The 19,975-nt window shown below is 40.9% G+C and overlaps 2 protein-coding genes across 2 annotated transcripts; one reads left to right on the top strand and one right to left on the bottom strand.

Moving 5' to 3' along the window:
• The first annotated feature begins 2,745 nt into the window (after nt 1-2,745).
• chek1 (checkpoint kinase 1) lies at nt 2,746-8,689 on the top strand. Its single transcript, XM_061086261.1, has 14 exons — nt 2,746-2,815; nt 2,959-3,024; nt 3,768-3,882; nt 4,281-4,389; nt 4,797-4,861; nt 4,942-5,011; nt 6,288-6,476; nt 6,805-6,909; nt 6,992-7,075; nt 7,163-7,247; nt 7,338-7,506; nt 7,648-7,779; nt 7,971-8,072; nt 8,298-8,689. Exons 2-14 carry the CDS (start codon nt 2,960-2,962, stop codon nt 8,385-8,387), a joined length of 1,380 nt encoding a protein of 459 aa, XP_060942244.1. The 5' UTR covers nt 2,746-2,815; nt 2,959; the 3' UTR covers nt 8,388-8,689.
• A 219-nt stretch (nt 8,690-8,908) lies between these two features.
• LOC133019619 (V-set and immunoglobulin domain-containing protein 10-like 2) lies at nt 8,909-16,912 on the bottom strand. Its single transcript, XM_061086157.1, has 12 exons — nt 16,840-16,912; nt 15,539-15,919; nt 14,397-14,672; nt 13,791-14,066; nt 12,784-13,071; nt 12,433-12,690; nt 12,054-12,344; nt 10,931-11,284; nt 10,102-10,224; nt 9,977-10,001; nt 9,761-9,861; nt 8,909-9,212 (listed from the first exon to the last, which is right to left on the bottom strand). The coding sequence occupies exons 1-12, from the start codon at nt 16,910-16,912 to the stop codon at nt 9,067-9,069; spliced, it is 2,592 nt and encodes an 863-aa protein (XP_060942140.1). The 3' UTR covers nt 8,909-9,066.
• Between the last annotated feature and the right edge of the window lie 3,063 nt (nt 16,913-19,975).

Genomic DNA, 19,975 nt, shown 5'->3' with positions numbered 1-19,975 from the left:
TTTTTTTTCATGGGATGCACATTTATTTCACAAAGAGGAGGCTGGACAAACACAGATGGTCCGGCAAATTATTAACTTCAAGACAAATAAAAGGAGATCATTAGCGAATTTCAAAGAAAACTTTGATCCACTCAAAGTTTTAACCATTTCATTAGAGATAGAATAAGATAAGAAGTCCTCTATTAGTCCCGCAATGGGGAGATTTGCAATGTTACAGCAGCAGAAGACAACACATAAGTAGCATGCAGTACTTAGATTAAGGAATATAAAGAAATAAAAATATACACAATATATCGAAAAAATATATAAATGTGATTAAACTGGTATGTACAGTGTAAAGAAATATGTAGAGTAAATGGAATTGCACTTAAGGGTTTATATTTCAGAGGGGTTTTTTTTACAAATGAGTATAGACCTCAATAACATGCAATATAAATAAAATCATTGAGTTATAATCAATAAGACAAACAAGTTTTAATTAAGTGTGTATCTTCTTAAAAATATTACTGTAACTTGTCGTAGATACTCAATATTAAAACTCATGAAAAAGAAAAAATCTTATTTCTCCTACTCCAAACAGTGAGAAGATTTAACAAAATTCAGTACTGATTAGGTTTTGTTTATTTCATTCCAAACATTATTCAGATTATTAGTGTGTGTGTGTGTTTGTGTAACCATAAATAGGACAGAGATCCAAGGTTTTCCACCATGTGTACACACACAGTCACATGCTGCATGAAAAAACAAAGAAATTGTGAAACCAAGACAAAGTACAAATATTTGCTTCATCATTTCCCAAAATCCAGAGGCACTGTCGAGCATCACACACCTACACATTGATTAATCCATTTAAATGACCTCATCCCTAGGTCCGTTTTTAAAGGTGACTCACTCTCTGATATGTGATTTACTCCCTTTCCTTTCATTACTTTTCCAATTATTTATTTTGAATGAGCCATTAAAGGTGTAAAAGACTTACTGTTAAAATAAATACATATGTTTTAGAAACTGAAACGTCAGGAACACTTACAAAGTTGTTCTTGGACCTCTTTGCCCCCTGAGCCTGTGCAGTCTTCAGCTACAGTCGTAACTCTTACTCATCATATTTATAAGTTGCTTGAACTGTTTCCTTCAGAAGTTTCCTACATTACAAAATAGTTTTGGCCCAGATTTGGCCCAGTTCCCGCATCAGGCCCAAATACATGGAATCATGGCACTTGGGCAGTCCCCTCCTTAATAAGCGATTGAAATACTGCATGACAACCAAAGGTGGCCTGAATTGGTTTTGTGTTATTCAGGCTGTATTCACGATTTACCACATGGGCCACTTTAGCTTCACATCCAGATTACACGTTGCCTGGAGCACCGAATGTTTGATAAAAAATGGCCCACATCTGTTTTGGGATAATTGGTCCACATTTGAGGTGTGTCTCCAGCTTCTCAAAGAACTGACGTCACAACTGATAGAGACCAGACAGTTTGGATTTGTCACTGTGTTGATGCAGAGATATTACACAAAGACACTATTGTTGTTGTTTCTTTTACTACACCTTGTGACTCACACTTGTTGAATGTTCCAGGTGGAAGGAATTGACTCAGATGGGCTGAATTGTACATCTACTTTTGTTTTGTCCTGTGGTATAGAAGATTTCTAATTCCTTTGTAATTATTCAGATTTATGGTACAATCATTCTCCATAGGGATTTCATTTTCCACTTGCATTAAACTGCTTTCTGTCCATGAGTTATTGCTTTGATTTATTCATGCCTCTAAGATCAATAACATGGTCTCTCCTCTAGCGCCTCCTACTGGATTAACCAAACCACTGGTAAGAGAGTATTCAAAATGGTTATTATTTGTTCCATCCAACATTTTGTACCATGCATTAATATAGAATATATAAGGCCTGTTTAAGCTTGATATATTAACCATCTTAACTTAATAGTAGAGAGTTTCCATCTGTTGACCAAGGAAAAGTATTTTTCTAACCCTAGCCTTAAACCCTAACCCTATCCCCCCTTACCCTAATTGCAACCATAACACTTAACAAATTGGGTTTTTCCCTTCCGAAGGTAGTAGACGCTCGGGGATGGGACCAAACGATCGGGAGTGCCCGCATTAGTGGGGGTAGAGCCTAGTCGCAAGTCTCTACGACCTTCTTATCCCTAACCCTTACCCTAGACCTTAAATAAACGTTAGGATTTTATGTGATTAGACCATGTGCAGATATAACAAGTTTTACAGCTACATTGTTTAAATATGCAAACAACCTGCTGAGTTGCCTTTCTTATTAGCTCAAGTTTAATTTTAAACAACATGATATTGCTAATTTTATTTAATTAATCTGAGCTTATTATTATAATAAGGGTCCAAGCACTGACAGGCACTGACAGACAGTGATGCCCTATTGAAATTGTAAGGATTATTATTATTATTTATTATTATTTATTATTATTATTATCAGGCAAATGAATTGGCTTTTTGAGGGCTTTAATTAAAAAATTTTTTTTTATTAATTAACTTTTGTATTTGTGTATTCTAGATACTTTTTTCCCGTTATTTAAAGATTTCGTTGCAACAAAATGAATAAGTGAATGTGGGAAAAACCTGTCTGAGTATGAGTCACCTTTCGGTGGCGGTAGAGGGACGCTGAGGTGGGCAGCGGCCGTTAAACCTCAGAGAAGAAGAGGAACAACCGGAAGTGTCGAAGATGTCGGAAGTCATCATCAGGGGGGAAAAACAAGGCGCCAAATTTGTGGCAGATTCTTGAGAGTCGCTGCCTCAGACTCATGAGAAAGTTCGTCTGACACGACAGGTGAGTGGGTTATCTAACTCTGAGTGGATTCGTCCGTGACATTCAACGCATTGACTGATCAAACGGTGAATTTCTATTAAGCTGACAAGTCCGCAGGAGGTGAAATATGAGGAAAATACATGAGTGTGTGTTTGTGTTTGTAGCATGGCGGTGCCTTTTGTGCAGGACTGGGACCTGGTGCAGACACTGGGAGAAGGAGCCTACGGAGAGTATGAATCCTCTTCTGTTAAAATCACTAACAACATTATTTACTCTTCAACTGTTCATAGCAGCACATAGATAGAGTCAATGTGTTTTATTTGATGTGTAGGATTATTACATAAATAAATCCCTGGACCATCTTACTTCCGCAGAGTTGTCAAGGTGAAGAAGCAGCAAAGTAAGATGTCAGTTTGCTGCAGGCTATTCTGAAGGGTCAAAGATAATATATATTCACAAATTAATGTGAGAATATGTGCATTTTATCTAACACAACACTGATTTTGTTTACCTAAAACCATGTTTGTGCAATAAAACAATATCAATCACAAAGTTTTTCATCCAGATCAATCAGTTATTCCCTCAAAAATCTGTTAAAATGTCAAATAACGCTCTATTGCTATCTTGTTTTAAGAAAGTGAAAATAATTTCCTGGATCTGGCTTTTTATCTGGACCCTCACAAAATTGAAAAGATTCTTCCTTGGCCCACGTATGTGGAAATCTGTTTTGTAGTTTTTGCGTAATCCTGCTCACAGACAACCAAACAGAGGGGGTGCAAACATACCCTTCCTCGGTGGACATAAAAAAATACACAGTTTAGTTAGTCAGTTAACAAATTGAGCTGCTTACACTCACTCACCCTGTTCAATCAAAGGTAACTTTAACTCTCCACCGCTGCCTTTATCTGTCTCCTTTTCCGCCTGGTCCTGTGTGATGGAACCCGTCTTGTCTCTTTGTGTTCCTGCGTCTCAGAGTGAAGCTGCTGGTGAACCGGCAGACGGAGGAGGCGGTTGCAGTGAAGGTGATCGATACCTCTCAGGCTAAAGAGTGCGCTGAAAATGTCAAGAAGGAGGTGTGCGTCCATAAGGTAGGTCAGTGCAGTCAGTGGTTACTGGGAGTTTAATAACGCCGGACACTGTCGGCTCCGCACGGCGTGTTGCTTGCGTATGACGTCACTCACAGCGCACAGCATAGAATTACACTGAATAGATCAGCCGATATGGATCGGCCCATTGTCACCGATACCCGATCTAGACATTTCTTCAATATCGGTACCGATACCGATACAAATATCGGATCGGTGCATCCCTAGTGTGAACATGTAATGCGTGTTGACCAGTTACTGTGTTTCTTAAGTGGTTAAAGAGCTTTAAAAAAATTCATTCAACTTTTAAAATGAGTTAATTTAAGCTAGAAACATTGGCTGAAAGCACCTTTTTATGCAAACTGTGTGTGCACTTCACGCTATTTACTGGTGTTTGGTAGATCCTCAACCACCCCAACATTGTGCGGTTCTTTGGCCATCGGAAGGAAGGGCCCACGGTCTACCTCTTCCTGGAGTACTGCACCGGAGGCGAGCTGTTCGACCGAATCGGTGAGACAGATGGGGTCAAACATAGGACTACTTTCATTTAGGTGTGGCCAAATCTCTGATAGACTGAAGTCTTCTCTTTAAACATAACAGATAATGCAAAGAATCACAAGATTATAAAGCTACATATAATATCTATTTATTCTCATACCTGACTCCCAACTAATTATATAGTCACTTTTTTTCTTTGAGCTGATTTAATCTAAAATTTGTTGCACACATACAATAGTTGCCTTTCTTTTCTTCATATTATAATAAATGCACATAACCCAAATATAAAAACGACGCAGTGGATATTTGAAAGGCAATGCTTCATAAACAATATCAGCCTGATCACCAGTCTTTTGCTGATATCTATTAATGCTCTGATTGATTCATGTTATTGAAATGTCCTCCTGCTCTCACTGTAGAGCCTGACGTGGGGATGGCAGAGAACGACGCTCATAGGTTTTTCCAGCAGCTAATGGCAGCTGTGGTGAGTGAAACAAATCTGTGCCATGATGTGATCTCCTGCATGGTTCTGCTGTTATTAAACTCACAGTCATCCCCCTGCAGGAGTACCTCCACAATATTGGCATCACCCACAGAGACATAAAGCCAGAGAACATCTTGCTGGATGACAAAGGTGAGGAAACAATGTCTACACATTGAGAAATATTACATCACATTTAGGGTTGCAAAATTCCTGGAATTTTCAAAGTTGGAAACTTTCCATGAGAATTAACGGGAATAAACGGGAATATACGGGAATTAACGGGAATAAACTGGAAATGTTGTGGGAAATTTATACTAACTGTATTTACCTTGTCATATACAGACATAAATATAAACATTTGGTTTTGTTATAGGCTGATTTGAGCCCTGAGGAAACTTTGGGCACTTGACTATATGCTTCTGCATCGTTGTGTCATTCTTAACATAGGTCTTTGCACAGTATTTTCTAATGTACTGTCATGGAAATTTCTTAATAGTCAAGCACAAGTCATTGCAATTGTTCTTTCTGGAAGTTTAATTCTACATCTGCAGATAGGCATCTGCAGATGGGCATCATCGTACAAAACCATGGCAAAGATTTCATACAATGAGCAATGACATACAGGACACACAGCACTTTTTCTACATTTCCAAGCTCCTCCTGGAGAGGAACACATGTTATCGATTAACCTCTTTAATCATTAGAAATAGGTGATCAGTATCCTGTCTTCTGCTCTGTCTCAGGCCCCTTGAGTGAAACATCTGTATTCAAAGATCTCTTATCAATGTTTTACAACCCACTAAAGTTGTTCGTTCCATAAATCAATGCCCAAATGGTAAAATTGCCACCACAGTACACAGCCTTTCCTTCTACATTAGATGGGGTGAAATGCCTCCACACATGAGATAGTGCACGTGGCATTGTTCTGTAGAATAAGATGAGAAAAAAGTTTGTAAAAAAACCCTAATGCAATGCCAGAGATATAAATAGTTAGCCAAACAATTGGAATCGTCTGTAAACATATTTTACAATTGATGGATAAATGAATGGAAATAGGCTAGATGAACAGATGAACAATCCTCAATAAGCATGCTAATATATTTTCCCCAGTTATATTATCGAAACTTACCTGACTATAGTCCTGCACACTACAGCAATAACTCTGCTGTAGTGTGAAGGATGCTGGGAGTTATCTGTGCATGTGATGGAAGAATACACAGTGGAGGGTTGAAATTGAACATGCAGCGTGTGCTGCATTCCATACATCTTTAAAATAGAGTTTTCAATTATGTTTTTATTGCTCAGCGTTTAATCTACGAAATTTACCGGAAACTTTCCGCCCCTTTGCAACCCTAATCACATTACATAGAAATAACTTACAAAAAATGTATTATTACAATCATCTGCTGCTCTTTTTTACCTTTAGATAACCTGAAGCTGACCGACTTTGGTCTGGCCACCATGTTTCGATTCAAAGGACGAGAGCGTCCTCTAAATCGACTCTGTGGGACGCTTCCCTACGTGGCCCCGGAGCTTCTCAGCCGACCAGAGTACAAAGCTCAGCCCGCGGATATTTGGGCCTGTGGGATAGTCCTCACTGCAATGCTGGCTGGAGGTAAAACCACAAAGTCTTTGTTTACAGGGGCTGGGCACAGTATCATACCCAATACACGTATGTGCTCCAATAGTAAGAACCTCGATACCGGGAAGGTTACAGACACATTCATCCATCTGTCCATCCTGTTCTTCCCTCAAGGGAATTTCCTCAAATTTGACGATATTCGCTTTGACTCAACTGAACTAGTTTCAATTTGGTAGTCACAGATATTGTCAAACTATCAAAATCTTTTGGTAAATTATATTTATTTACCAAACTACAGAATGACGATTTTTGTGGCTGTGAAATAAGTTTTGTCGCTCTCTTTACGTTGCTTCTTTGTTAGAGTTACCATGGGACCAGCCCTCTGAGAGCTGTCAAGAGTTTTCAGACTGGGTTCAAAAGAAAACTTATCTATCTCCTTGGAAGAAAATACAACCAATGCCACTTAGTAAGTAAATCTTGTAAATACTACTTTTTAGTTTTTTTAATCTTTGAACTTAATTTAATTAACATGTAACCGCTCTGCACAGGTTTGTTGTCCAAATTAATGCTGGTGAGTCCAGATGCACGCATCACCATCACAGACATAATGAAAGATCGCTGGTTTACACAAGGCAAGTTTTAGTACCAGGACAAACAGAATCCACTGAATTTGAAGCTTGTTGTTCAATCGCCTGATTTCTGTGTGTGGTTCTCTGCAGGTGTGAAGCACCCGCCAGCTTCTCTGAGTTCAGGAGGGAAAAAACTTCTTCGAACAGATGTGGGACTCAAATCCAGAACCAATAGGTCAGGAGCTTACACAAAAAAAAAATCTTAACTCAAGGTTGTATTTACTTTTGTTTGCATCATCTCAACACCACATTCCTCCCTCTGCAGTGATGACAGGATGCAGTTTTCCAGCTCTCAGCCTGATCTCGCAGCAGGCGGCTGGGAAGCCATGTTGTTAATCAGTCAGGCCGACGGACAAGTCAGCTTCTCCCAGCCGACCAAGCCGGAGCACATGTTGCTGGGAAGTCAGCTACTGGGCACACCGGGAGCCAGTCAGGTAAATCACATGCTCAGTGCTATATCAGTTTGTATTTTGTTTTACAACACATGTGATGATCTGTGTCAACAACACGGGCTCGGATCTTATTTTCCCCAATTATTTCATGCCTTAACTACTTGTCTTATTTTTATTGTGTAGTCTCCTTGGCAGAGATTAGTGCGGAGAATGACGCGTTTCTTCACCGCTGTGAATGCCGACGCCTCATTATCTGCCCTGAAAGAGGCCTGCGAAAGCCTGGCGCTTGGCTTCAAACTCACCTGCACCAAGCAGGTACATCTGCCCTCACAGGATTTAGATATTTGTAGAATCATTACATGCTTTGAAATTGAGTAAAAAAACACCTTGTGCACCACACAAGCAGAATATCTGTTTCAGTTGGGACCAATATTAACACACACAAGCATCCTACAGCTGCTTGGAACCTTCGAACACAGTTTAATGAACCTCTCTCTGCTCCTCAGGTGACGGTGAGCACACTCGACAAGCGAAATAACAAACTCATCTTCAAAGTCCATTTGCTAGAGATGAATAATAGAGTGCTGCTGGACTTCAGGCTGTCTAAGGTTGGTTTTTAGCATTTCAAAGTGTTTTTAATGTGAATTCACCAATACCATAATAAAGTTTGAGACACAAATGTGCTATCAAACCACAAAAAAACTCAGAAAAGATTCAGTGAAGACACAGCTACGTCCTGTTTGAAAAAGTTTGTTTGGTTGTTACCTAGCATCAACAATACAACACCCCAGTACGTGTTATTACCAGTTTGACGTGTGTCTGTGTCTTTCCAGGGCGACGGTCTGGAGTTTAAACGACTCTTTGTGAAGATAAAACAGAAGCTCGGTGACATCATAAGCACTCAGAAGATTTTACTCACATGAGAAGCGTCAGCCTCACAGTGTATGGTGACTACAAACAAACTGCCATGGACGTTACAGAGAACCTGTACATATTTAGCTGTTGTGTCTTTTTTTTTTAAACTTGTCCTGCTCGTGTCTTTAAGTCATACTTGTTTTCTTGTAGAAGTATAATGTCATATTAGCCAGATTTCACTTGTTTTGGAGAAGAAGCTGTGGGTGGATGCACAGGGGTGTCTGTCTGTCTTTCCATGCTCTGCCTTTGAGAAGACTAAGATGTTCTGGTTATGTTGGACATGATACAGTCCAAAGTCTTGAATAAATTATTAAACAATGAGCTTCTGTACACTAAAGGTTCTGTGATAAATGATAAATGTGCACAATGAGCACGGCCAGTGACAAAGTATAGAATCATTTTAAGGATAAATGTGTGATGATCTCAAAATTGATCCATGTGAATATAAAAGCCCCAGTGTGAAATTGTTAAATAAGGAAGCAGCAGAAGTTGTTCACCTCGTGCAGGACATTTCTGTTTGCTATGCAGTATATTTATTTTTTAATGCAGAAAATAATTGATGCTTCAAATGATGGTTTGACCAATTGTTGGAGTGACAGATATATGAAGTCATGTTATTCTAGTGGAGATCAGATAAGTCTCAAACTAACCATCAACAAAAAAAAATCTCAAGTATGTGATAAATGATTATGAGCCCGTGGCGTTGACGGTGATGGTGACGCTGACAGGTTCGTTATCGTCTCCGGGGGGAGGGCCTTGGCTAGCAGAGGGGGCGGCACTCCTGGGCGAGGTGGTGAGGGGTGAAGACGCCCGGGGTAAAGCCATGGTTGGACCTGGAAGAGACCAGCATCAACGTTTAGCATCAGGGAGACAAGTGCTACGGTTATTTGTTCAAATCAGATTTCTGATAAACGCTGATGAGATGACAGGATGACTTACTTCACTCTGAAATAGTGGACAGCTAAAAGATTGATTCTTTATTAAAGGTTGTGCGTAACAAACGTACACTCATTCCATTGTTTGGCTGATTAAAGCTACTCTGTGCGTGTTAATTGCGAATCTAGCATCTCTCACTCCTTTTAAGCCATGGCCACATTACCTGGCTAGCTACCTACCCAAACAGTAATATTTCACTTTCAAAGTTTTGGAAAAAATATTAAAGTCCAAATCACATTCATTAAAAGTCTTTAAATTATTACAAAGGTGGAGAAGGTCTTGGGCCTTTTGTTTTAATCTCTGGCAGTTGTAGGCCCATGAGCTGTAAAGGGACAAGGGAAAAAGTCTTTCTAAAGCCGACAAATTACTTAAATCTCTTTGTCTAAATGAGTGGAGGGGGGGCCTGGCATTTATATGAATGTGTGTTGGATGGGGGTTCATCTACCTGGACTGGAAAATCCACCAATCTCCTCTATTCCTCCCTCCGACCCGCCAACAACGTCATCCTCTGGGAAGTTGATGTTTTCCCTCGACTGGCTGTGCTGCCTGTACACACAGAAACAAACACTTATAACAGCATGTCTACACATAGTAAGCTGTCAACACCAATACAATATGCTTAATATCCATACAGCACCCAGACAGATACACAGTTACTCACAAGCCAAACAGCATATCATGAAGCCCTGTTGGAGAAGAAAAACACAGAAGATCAATGCCACATTAAGGGACAAATGCTTCATTATAGAAGCCATTAGGATGCTGGTGTTTGTGTGCAGGACTCACGAGGATTGTTGTTGCGGTTGCGGATTAGGTACACGAGCAGCAGAGCCGTGAGGAGGGCTGCAAAGAGCATTCCGCCGATAGCTGATCCAATCACAGCAGGGTACATGTTGGAGCTTGGCTCCGCTGCAACACATCACAGCTACACATTGCAAAACAGTACACCTCAGATATAACGCACATAACGTGTGTTTGGTTTATCACATTTCAGCTCCAAGTGGTTCTCAACCCTTGTCTGTTTGTCTTGTGGCACAAAATGCACTTAATTCACAATTGTTTGGAAATTTTACATCCGCTCAAGCTTTGAGTGACCGATGGTCAGTTTTATTCTCTATGGTTTTGACGCAGCCTTACTTGGCCTGGTTGATGGACTGAATTTAAAGATGAAGACATGACCGCTCCACAAAAGCCAAGCCAGTCTCGATAGGGTTGAAAACCACTGACCTATCCCACCCTAAACCTGACTTACAAGCCTTTCTGCATCCTAAATAATCATTTGGCCTGAATTAATCAGATCCTTCTATACATGGTACAATTTCCACAAAGCAATTACAGGAAGAAGCACACACGGCCAGTTTGAGGAAAGTTAAGGAAGTAGGTAAAGAGGGAGTGAGGCGGTCAAGATTGTGTTAGTGTGCTTTTTTGTTTGTGTATGAGTCTTTCACCTACGTGGATAACACAAAAAAGAAAACAAAAAAGGTTAGACTGTCATCAAAGTAACAGCAATCAGAGCATAATTTTGTTTATCATTGATCTGTAAAGGAATCCCCAACTACGGCACCTGTCTTTGCTCAGTTCGCTACATTTTTCTCACTATGTTTACGTACTATACCTGGAGTCTTTGGTGCCGATGGGTGTCCAATGGTGCGATGGTTGACAGGTGTGACACGGAACTGGTAGGTGGTGGTGGGAGTTAGTCTTATTACTGTGTGACTTCTGACATCGGGGTCCTGGATGAAGTTACGGTACCAGGCTGGTGAACCAATCCTGTCCGCGGCTTCGTCTTTGGAGCCGTTGCTGCTGCCTCTCCTCCCGGGTCGCTCTGACACCCATCTGTGCTCCAGGAGAAAACCCGTCCACCCTCCTGGTTCCTCACTCTGCACCTGCCACTCCAGCTCCACCTCGATACGCTGACGGCTGTTGTACATCGCATTGATAAGGGTTGCATTGGGTGGCATGGGGTGCCCTGAAGAAGAACAAAAACATTACCAAACAGAAATACGCACTTCTGTATGACCTGTCCGTTTGTGCATGTTGATATGGTCTGTCACAATATACATTAGACAGATAGCAGCCAACATCATTATTGAATGGACTTTGGTGTCCTTGTCTTTATTATAGCACCACCATCAAGTCAAACATAAAAGTTTAAACCTTTATGAGCTTTTATGTGTGTGAATACAGCTGGATTGTGACAGACAGTGCTCAGATTCAAACCTTCACTGTAAGCTCTTTACCTTTTTGGGAAATAAGCTTTTTGAAGTTTATCCTAAGATTTGGATTAGAAGAGTGATTGATAATGTCTGTGCAGTGGATTTGAAGCTGATAGTAGCTGGTTAGCTTAGTTTACCATAAAGGCTGAGCAGCCTAGCTCCTTCCAAACAAATCAACCTACCAGCTCCTTTAAAGCACATTAGCATATTAAATATGATTTGTGTAATCCGATAAAAAAACATCAAATTGTGTTTTTACGGTTGGTAATAGTGTAATCAGTCTATTTTCTTGGTTGGGCGCAGTTTCTCCTCCTCGCCAATCATTAGTCTCATACCACAACTTGCCATTGGTACAATCAAGGTTTGTATGCCAGTCTTCCTCATGTCTAATACCATCCTTTATGCTAAACTAAGCTTATCGCTCTAACTTCCCAGAAGACAGCAGATACTAGATAAGTGCATTTCCCAGAATGTCAAACTTTGTGGTGAAGTGATCGATTGACAAATATAAGGATTTCTTACTCTTGACCACTAAAGTGACATTGATGTCAGTTCCTCCCACTGCGTTGGAGGTGGTGCATCTGTACTCGCCACTGTCTCCAGTCTCATCCGTGTCTCTCACAGTCAGATTGGCCCATGCAGATGTTCGCAGGAGTTTGTACTTGGAGGTGTCGTGGGTGTCCACACCCTGATTGTTGAACCAGGTGATTTCACTGACCGGGAGATAGTTGGCTCTCAGGTTGCAGGTGAGCTGCACATCACTCCCCTCATACACAGACACAACCCTGCGCTGTGTCAGCAACACAGGAGCCTCTGCATGTGACAAGTGAATATTAAATGAATTAATGATCAAGACATGTCTCCCATTTGTTGTGAGGTGATATTCACAATCTTTACTGACCCAGTGTGAGCCTGCAGGTCTTGGCTTGGACCAGGAGAGGATGTTTAGCATGGCAGGTGTAGGGCTTCTCGCTGCGAGCGGTGCCATAGCGAAGGATCAGGATGTTTGAGTTCTCTTCTCCGCCTTTGCCTTGATCACCTGGGCCCTCCCACCACACCAAGGCCTTTGGAGCCCCTCCATCCCAGGAGCAGGATAGCATCAGATACTGCTTGTTGTTGGTCACATAGGCAAAACACACTGGCTCTGCAGGGGGAACATCTGATGGAGGAAAAGAGTTGAGAGTTGTCACAGGTTTGGTGATCAGGGAGCTTTAAAAAGAACAACTTGTCACTTTTCCTCTGTGTTTCTTACATGTGCGCATGTTGCAGGCTATCGACTGCTTGAGAGCTGGGTGGGAACCCATGCATGAAAACAGGCTGTTGTTGGAAGTCAGGCCTTCAGCTCGCAGCAAGATGGCAGTGTTGGTTAGTGGATTTGGTTGCTGCCTTGTGTCTGCCTCCTCCTGTCCCAGTCGTTTCAGGTCTTTGCTCCAGTGGAGGGAGGCGGAGGGGAAACCACCGGGCCAGGAGCAGAGTAGTCTCAGAGAGGTGTGATTCAGAGCCGGCTGCACAGAACAGGAGGGGGAGCCATCGGGCGGGTCTGTGGAGATAAAGTGCAGCATGACAGGCTAGTGATGTGCAAAGTGGGGGATGCATGAGGTCATCGGGGCCATAGAAAGGGGAAGTGGGACTAAAGAAGTTGGGATATTTGGTATGAACCACAATTATAGAAGAGCAATGGGCTTTTCAATTCATAGCTTGTCTTTTCTGTTGTGAAAGATGCATTTGAATAGGCAATGTACTCTGTATCTCTTGGGTGATGTATTAAATCAGATACATCATCTGAGTAACTGACAGAACAGCAGAAACTCAGCAAAAATCAAACATTAGAGAAAAATGGCAAGCACCGGCTTTCTAGCCAACCAGCGCTTGCCATCGCTGTGACATCACAGCGAGGTACCTGACAGAGAATCCCGTCAACATCCCAGACGGCCCGATCAGGAGAATAGGTCTGCAGTACCTCCACACTCTGTAGCGCGTTTGTTGTGTAGGTGTACGAGTGTGTGTTTTGCAAGATATTTGGGAGTGTTTGGAAAACTTGTGAGAACAGAGCTTGAAATAAGAGAATTGACGAAGGTGAATGTTTAAAACAGAGGGAGCAAAGGAGGTGTCTGGTTAACAGGATAGGTGTCATTACTCTTTTACACTCCTTGCCATTTGCAGTACCAAGACAGAAGAATACAGGTTAGGACTGTGTAGAGAGATCAGAAGTGGAGTCAAAGCATTGACAGCATGGACAGCATTAGATATCAGACTCACAGTAGACAGTCAGGCTGATGGTTTTTCTGGAGCGGGTGTTAAGGTACGTGTTCTGTGCCAAGCAGGCGTAGTCGCCAGTGTGCATGCGGAGGATCTTGGTGATGGTTAACTGCGGCCCGGTGTAGACCTGGGAGTTGTTGTAGAACCAGACGTACTGACTGGCCGGGTTGGACTGGGCTTGACAGAGTAAAGCAACAGTCTCTCTCTCCAGGGCTGAGTATCCCCGCTCTGTCATACTGTACGGAGTCACGTCTATATTAGGAATGTCTGGGCCAACTGAGGAGAAAAGATATGAGCACGACACATTAATGATGGACACAGACATGTAAGATATGGGTGAGCAACTTCAACCTGGTCTTTTTCTACAATTCAACATTTGGAGTTGTGCATAAACCTGGTGAATAAACATCAGGCATCACTTTCTTTTCGCTCTGTTTTTGGTCTTCACCTACTCCTAGAAAAATATCTGCCTCTTACATAAGAGAAAAAATTTGCTCAGTGGTCTATTTATATTACTTATGAACATAACATGCTGTGTTTTTAAAAGCTTGGTATACAAGTATTTTGTGAAGTAAGCAAACCCCAAAGCATCCAAAGAACACTCACAAATGGTGTCTAGCCATAGCCGGTTCGAGCTCTCGCTGTTGACGTTGTTGCTGGCCACACAGCGGAACCAGCCAGTGTGGTTTCGGTTGACGTCGGTCACGTTGATCAAGCTGGTGTTTCCCTGTGCAAAGGTGGATATGTTGCCTGTGCGGGTTTCGTGTTGCCACACATACCGGATCGGTCCTGTCCCGTTTTCCAGATTGCAGCGCATCCACATGGTTGATCCTTCCACTGGTGACACATCACTCATCAGGAGGTAAGGCTTACTGACTGGAACTGAATTCCCGACAATGACACACAACATGGAGGTGTGATTAGATTAACATAATCCAGTAAATGTATTGGTAAATGTATTTGTATCGTGTATTTATTTAGCTGTGTATCCAGCCAGATCATGTTAGATGTTAACTTTTCTACTGTAGCCTGTTGGACTACAAGCTGACAGAGGAAGAAAGTTTTGATCTGTCTTGGATGTTTACACTTTTTGTTCAGAGTTGTTTTGGTTTTGTTACTCAAGGATGGAGTTACTTGTAAAATCCAAAATGGCCGACAAGTGGCTGAAGTAAGATAGTCAGTTAAACTTGTGTGTAGATAAATGCAGTTTAGTTGGGAAATCTTTTGATCTATTATATTGTGTGGTCTTGGGTAAAGAAGGCCAGACAAGGATTGGCCACTGCCTTGAATCATTCAGTCTTTCGACACTTTCTGTCATCATTATTATTTTGAATTCTTGATATCTTCCTTTGATTTCCTAACTCACCTCAAGTCGAGCCTTCGGAGATAGATATTGCAGTTCAGTAATAACTAAGATATGTTTGATTTGTCCACCTGGTTTATTTTTTAGCTGTAAAACATCTTATCGACATTGTAGACACAATTCCTAAAACCTAAATTTAAAGGATCCTCAACAAAAATCTTTATGTTATGTGTTTATGAAGAAAGCAAAAATATTTGCCAAGATACTGGCATCAGATTGTTGGACATGGATGTTTGGAATATTTTTTCAGAATTAGTTGAGCTTTATATTTGGATACATGCATATGTTAATAAAAGATGGAATAACTAACTAATAGTGATATTGGGGTAAAAGAGTTGGGTATTGCGTCCTAGCTACACCCCTGTCTGAAGAAGTGAAGTCTTACCTCGGACAGTGAGGTGCACGTAGTGGTAGACTACTTTGGGCTCTAGTTCTATATCATAGAAGGCCTGGCAGGTGAACAGGCCGTGTGCAGCCACAGGCAGTTTCTCGATGTTCACTGCTGCACTGTTTGAGATAACCGTCAACTGTCCCAGGGTCACGGCCAGCTTCTGGATCCTTGTTCCTTTCCCCAAATCGTACACCACAGCTTTAATAGCTTCAGTGCCCGGCTTGGTGAAGCTCCATATGTACATGTCAGGTAGGGTGGTGCCGCACTCAAGGATCACCGCTTTTCCCACCACGCCATACACACTGATGTCCTGATACACCACCTCCCAGTTGGACTTGATCTGCACTGTTGGAGGAGGAAAAGGAGACACACAATCATGCAACCAAATGTGTGTGTGTGCGTGATGGAAAAGGAGATGGTCGTGTCATGTGCCCTGTCAGTGTTCAATTACAGGGTTGATTACGCAGCAATTTTCAGACCCACTCTAATGGTTTAATAAGGGATTAGTCCAATTATTTTTTCCAGACATATTCAGTCTATAAACCATCTTTGCTTTCATAGCTGTTTTCTTTCTCTGTTACCATTTCACCAAGCGGTCAGCAGAAATAAGTTTGGGTGATATGGTTGAAATAAATGTCACAATATTCAATGTTTATGTAAGTAAGTAAGAAAAATTTACAGAATGGCTTAAAACAATAAATAATGACTTTGATGGCAATGTTCCACTGTTTATGATTACATCAGAAACAACTCATCACATCAAACAATCAATACCACAATCCTTTTCAGTGTTTAATTGTTGTTGCTCAGAATTTCTGCAGGTCCATTAAATTGACCACGCTGATAAAACTGTCGGTTTGAGATATGTCGGTATCAGTGCATGTGTTGAAAAAGAAACAAGAAATTTGTTGTACAGAAAGTGAAGTAACTTTGAAACAGTGTTGTCGTTTTTGCCTCCAAAGAGACAATGTTTTTGTTTGGTTTGTTTAACTGTAACATTTTCTCCTCAGTATAAATAATGATAACAAACTTAAGTGATCTTATCAAAGGTTTTAGCTTATTATCTATTTACATACATGAAAAGAATATTGGAGGATGAATTGTTCTGAAACTAGTTTGAAATACCAAAACCTGCTTCCATTGTCAAGTGTCATACTTTAGGCTACTTCAAATGCTCAATTAGTTCAACAAAACTACAACATATTCCTCTGAAGCCAATCAAATCCTGTTATAAAACCACTTATTTACTGCCTCTCAGAAAAATACAAATGAATCTAAAGACACTGTAAAACACTTACCATGAGTTGCACAGGTGAACAAGCTAACAGGGAGAAACAGAAAAGCTAGCCCTAGCAGCTGGGCCACCATGGTATCATGATGATCGTGAGTCTAACAACCTCTTCAATCCCAAAAATGTAGAAGAGATGATCAAAAGTTTTCACCACAAAAACTGGTTCCTCTTAGATGGCCTAGGTCACGTATTTCTGTCTATGCACTGCAGGAGTTTGTTAGAGAATCCAGTTGCCGGCACTGACTTCATTAGACTGAGAGTAGGAAGGGACGGAGGGTTACTAAACTGATTTGGGCTCAATTATTCATGTGTTGTTCCTTTCTCTCCGTCCCTCCATCCCTCTTTCTTTCTCCCGCAGGGTTAGAATAACACGGTCGTACTGAGCTCATCTATTTTACATGAGAGACCAGGTTAGTCTTTCGCTCACGCTCACGCAAACACTGGTGATATCCAGGATCTCAACATGAACATTCCTCCACAAAGGACTTCAGTTTGTGCTGTCAAAAACACAAAACAGGAAGTTTCTCAAAGGTTTTGCTGTGAGGGTTATTTACATATGTGTGGTGGGGAATATTATTTTGTCATCGTTCTCATCTTGTTGAAGCTGTGATGTGTGAAACTTAAAAACACTGATGAATCCCTCATGGAGATATAAAGCCAGCTTTACAGTAGAAGCACACGATAAAAATAGGGATTAAAAAGGGTTTATATCTTCTTACTTTCTTTGCCCTTTGGTTGTTTCAGTACGTGTTTAAGGACAAAAAAACTGTGCATGCTTCACATACCATTTCAAACTCATTCTGGTGGTGAGGAGACTAAAAAGACATTATTTTCGTGTAGCCAAAGCGAGATAAGAAGATATTTCCCTCTGCTTCCAGTCGTCTGGGCAAGTCTTAAAATTACAAGCTCCAGATTTTAATTTCAGAGGTCATGTAGGGAACAGAGAGCAGAGTAAACTCTACTGATGAGATTAGGATTAAAATAGATTTAGAATTCTGGCATCTTGTAGCGATGCTCTGGGTTTCCTCACAACATGCTGTGATCCCAGCCCTTTGCAGGCCGCAATTTAAAGACATAAAAAAAAAAACTGCAGTGTTCAGTTAATGAGATGCTGATCCTGCACTTGCACACAATCTCATCTCTGGAAGGCTCATTCTGTGTTTTTTAAAGATGAGGGGTAATTTTATGTTTGAGAAGCAGTTTCAAACAGGAGAAAGAGAAGGAGGAGATACCGTGTGAGTGGAACCGTGTGAGTGGAACCGTGTGAGTGGAACCGTGTGAGTGGAACCGTGAGTGTGTAATGTGAGAGGTTCGTCATGAATGAATGAACAAAGGACGGAGATCAGTTTCCCTCGACTGGCAGAGATGACGACTGGGGGCCACAGTGCAAGAAGATTTTAGCCTCTCCTCCATGTCCATACACAAACAAACAATCAAGTGAAACTACATGGAGAACCTTGATCCTTCAGTAGAGCACACATCTCCACTAACTATCCCCCTTATGAAACCACATTTAACTTCACGAGAGCTTTTTCTCTTTAAAGCCTTTAATGGATTCAAGGAGGATTTTGTTCCTCACTAATTAGTGGTTTGTAAGTTGTAACCATGAGACATCAGTAATATTTTACCTCCATATTCTAGTTAGTCCGAGAGTCAAACTTCCTTTGGCCTGTCTCCAGCAGCGATCAGCCGTCCTATCGTCTCTGATTGTTTTTACAGTGACTACTGTCAGCAGACATTTGATCCTGTTATTGTTGAGACAGAACTAAACAGAAGTAATTCGCTAAAGCTGTTAAGGTTTAGCCAGTGATCGTACGTGTGTAGTGGGGGAAGGGGACATATCAATCAAGCTGAAAATGTCCACTTGCCTCTTTTACTTCAGCCTCCAATGTTTTTATATACACTATGTGTGTCATTTTCTCCTGAGGTTGTTCAATAGTTATCTGATCTGGTCTTGACGTGCACTTAAAAAGTGAACTGGAGCTACAATGTATCCCAGCACTGCAGAGAGGGAAGCTTATTATGTCAGAGGTGATGACTTTGGGTCTGTGCCAATAACCATTGTGTTATTAGCAAATGGTTTAAGTGCTTATTCAGCAATTTCCATTATTTGCCCAAGTGACTGCAAGAGTGAAGAAGGTTGTCAGATCTGACCTGGGTTAATTTACAGAGATAGGGTCATAGCTAAGTTGATTTTTTAGAACAAATAAGTCATATCAATAATCATAAATTATTTTAAAAACCCATTTTCAGAAGAAATGCAATTGATTTAAATAATTACATTCAGTAATCCAGAAACACATTTTGATGGATTGAGAAGAAGAGGAGCTGCAGTAATGGACAGTCTGAGGAAAGCAGAGGATTGTGATGTGTTTTCTGAAACTCAGAGCATTCAACCCTTTCAAGTAACAGCCTAAATTAAAATTCTCAATCAAGTGTACACCACTGAAACAAGTTCACATGGTAACTTTTATTCATAGCAAATGCTAAAGAAGTCACGGTTCATCCAACAGCCAGTGTCAATGAATACTAAATTTCACAGATGCCACAAACAAAAACATCAACGTCATAGATCTCAAAAATGTCTGTAAATAAAAAATATTGTTTTCTTTGCAAAGAAAAACATAAATCATACAAAATACAAGCACAGTAAAAGTACAACATGAGGACAGAAGGTACAACCAGAAGATGAGATCTGGGATTGTCAGAGTGTACGACACAGCTAGGATACAGAGAAAGTTGACTTTAGAGATAGAGGAGGAAACCATAATAGGTTTTTGTTATTTGTTGTTGTTTTGTTTTTTTTACAAAATGATACAAAGGAAGATAAAGTACAGAGTCAGTCACATCAATAGATAGTCCCATACATTCTGTTTAAAGTTCTTTATCATTCATAAATAATACATCCATGCAATATATTGCATAATCATTCCACAGAAAAGTAAAATCCTCTTTCTCTAACCTAAAACATACGGTTCAACAATCTTCCCTTTTCAAAGATTAGATGCCACAGTAAAAGACAGGACAAAAGAGAAATTGCTTCAAAACAAAAGCATCATTGTCTTTTTGAGTTCCAGAGCCGTCCACAACGGTGCAGACAAGTGCAGAGACAACTCCTGACGGTCCAGGGTTCAACATAC

The sequence above is a fragment of the Limanda limanda genome, chromosome 14 (assembly GCF_963576545.1).
Source record: "Limanda limanda chromosome 14, fLimLim1.1, whole genome shotgun sequence".
NCBI lineage: Eukaryota > Metazoa > Chordata > Actinopteri > Pleuronectiformes > Pleuronectidae > Limanda > Limanda limanda.
The sequence above is the reverse complement of the archived record's forward strand: the minus strand, read 5'-3'. Positions and strand labels throughout refer to the sequence as shown.

Excerpts from the sequence above, each read along its gene's own strand:
- chek1 (XM_061086261.1), top strand. The coding sequence starts at position 2,960 with ATGGCGGTGCCTTTTGTGCAGGACTGGGACCTGGTGCAGACACTGGGA. Across the intron at positions 6,477-6,804 it reads CACTGCAATGCTGGCTGGAG|AGTTACCATGGGACCAGCCC; the intron begins GTAAAACCACAA and ends CTTCTTTGTTAG. Across the intron at positions 7,780-7,970 it reads AACTCACCTGCACCAAGCAG|GTGACGGTGAGCACACTCGA; the intron begins GTACATCTGCCC and ends TCTGCTCCTCAG.
- LOC133019619 (XM_061086157.1), bottom strand. The coding sequence starts at position 16,912 with ATGGTGGCCCAGCTGCTAGGGCTAGCTTTTCTGTTTCTCCCTGTTAGC. Across the intron at positions 14,067-14,396 it reads GCTATGGCTAGACACCATTT|TTGGCCCAGACATTCCTAAT; the intron begins GTGAGTGTTCTT and ends TTTTCTCCTCAG. Across the intron at positions 10,225-10,930 it reads ATCGGCACCAAAGACTCCAG|CGGAGCCAAGCTCCAACATG; the intron begins GTATAGTACGTA and ends GATGTGTTGCAG.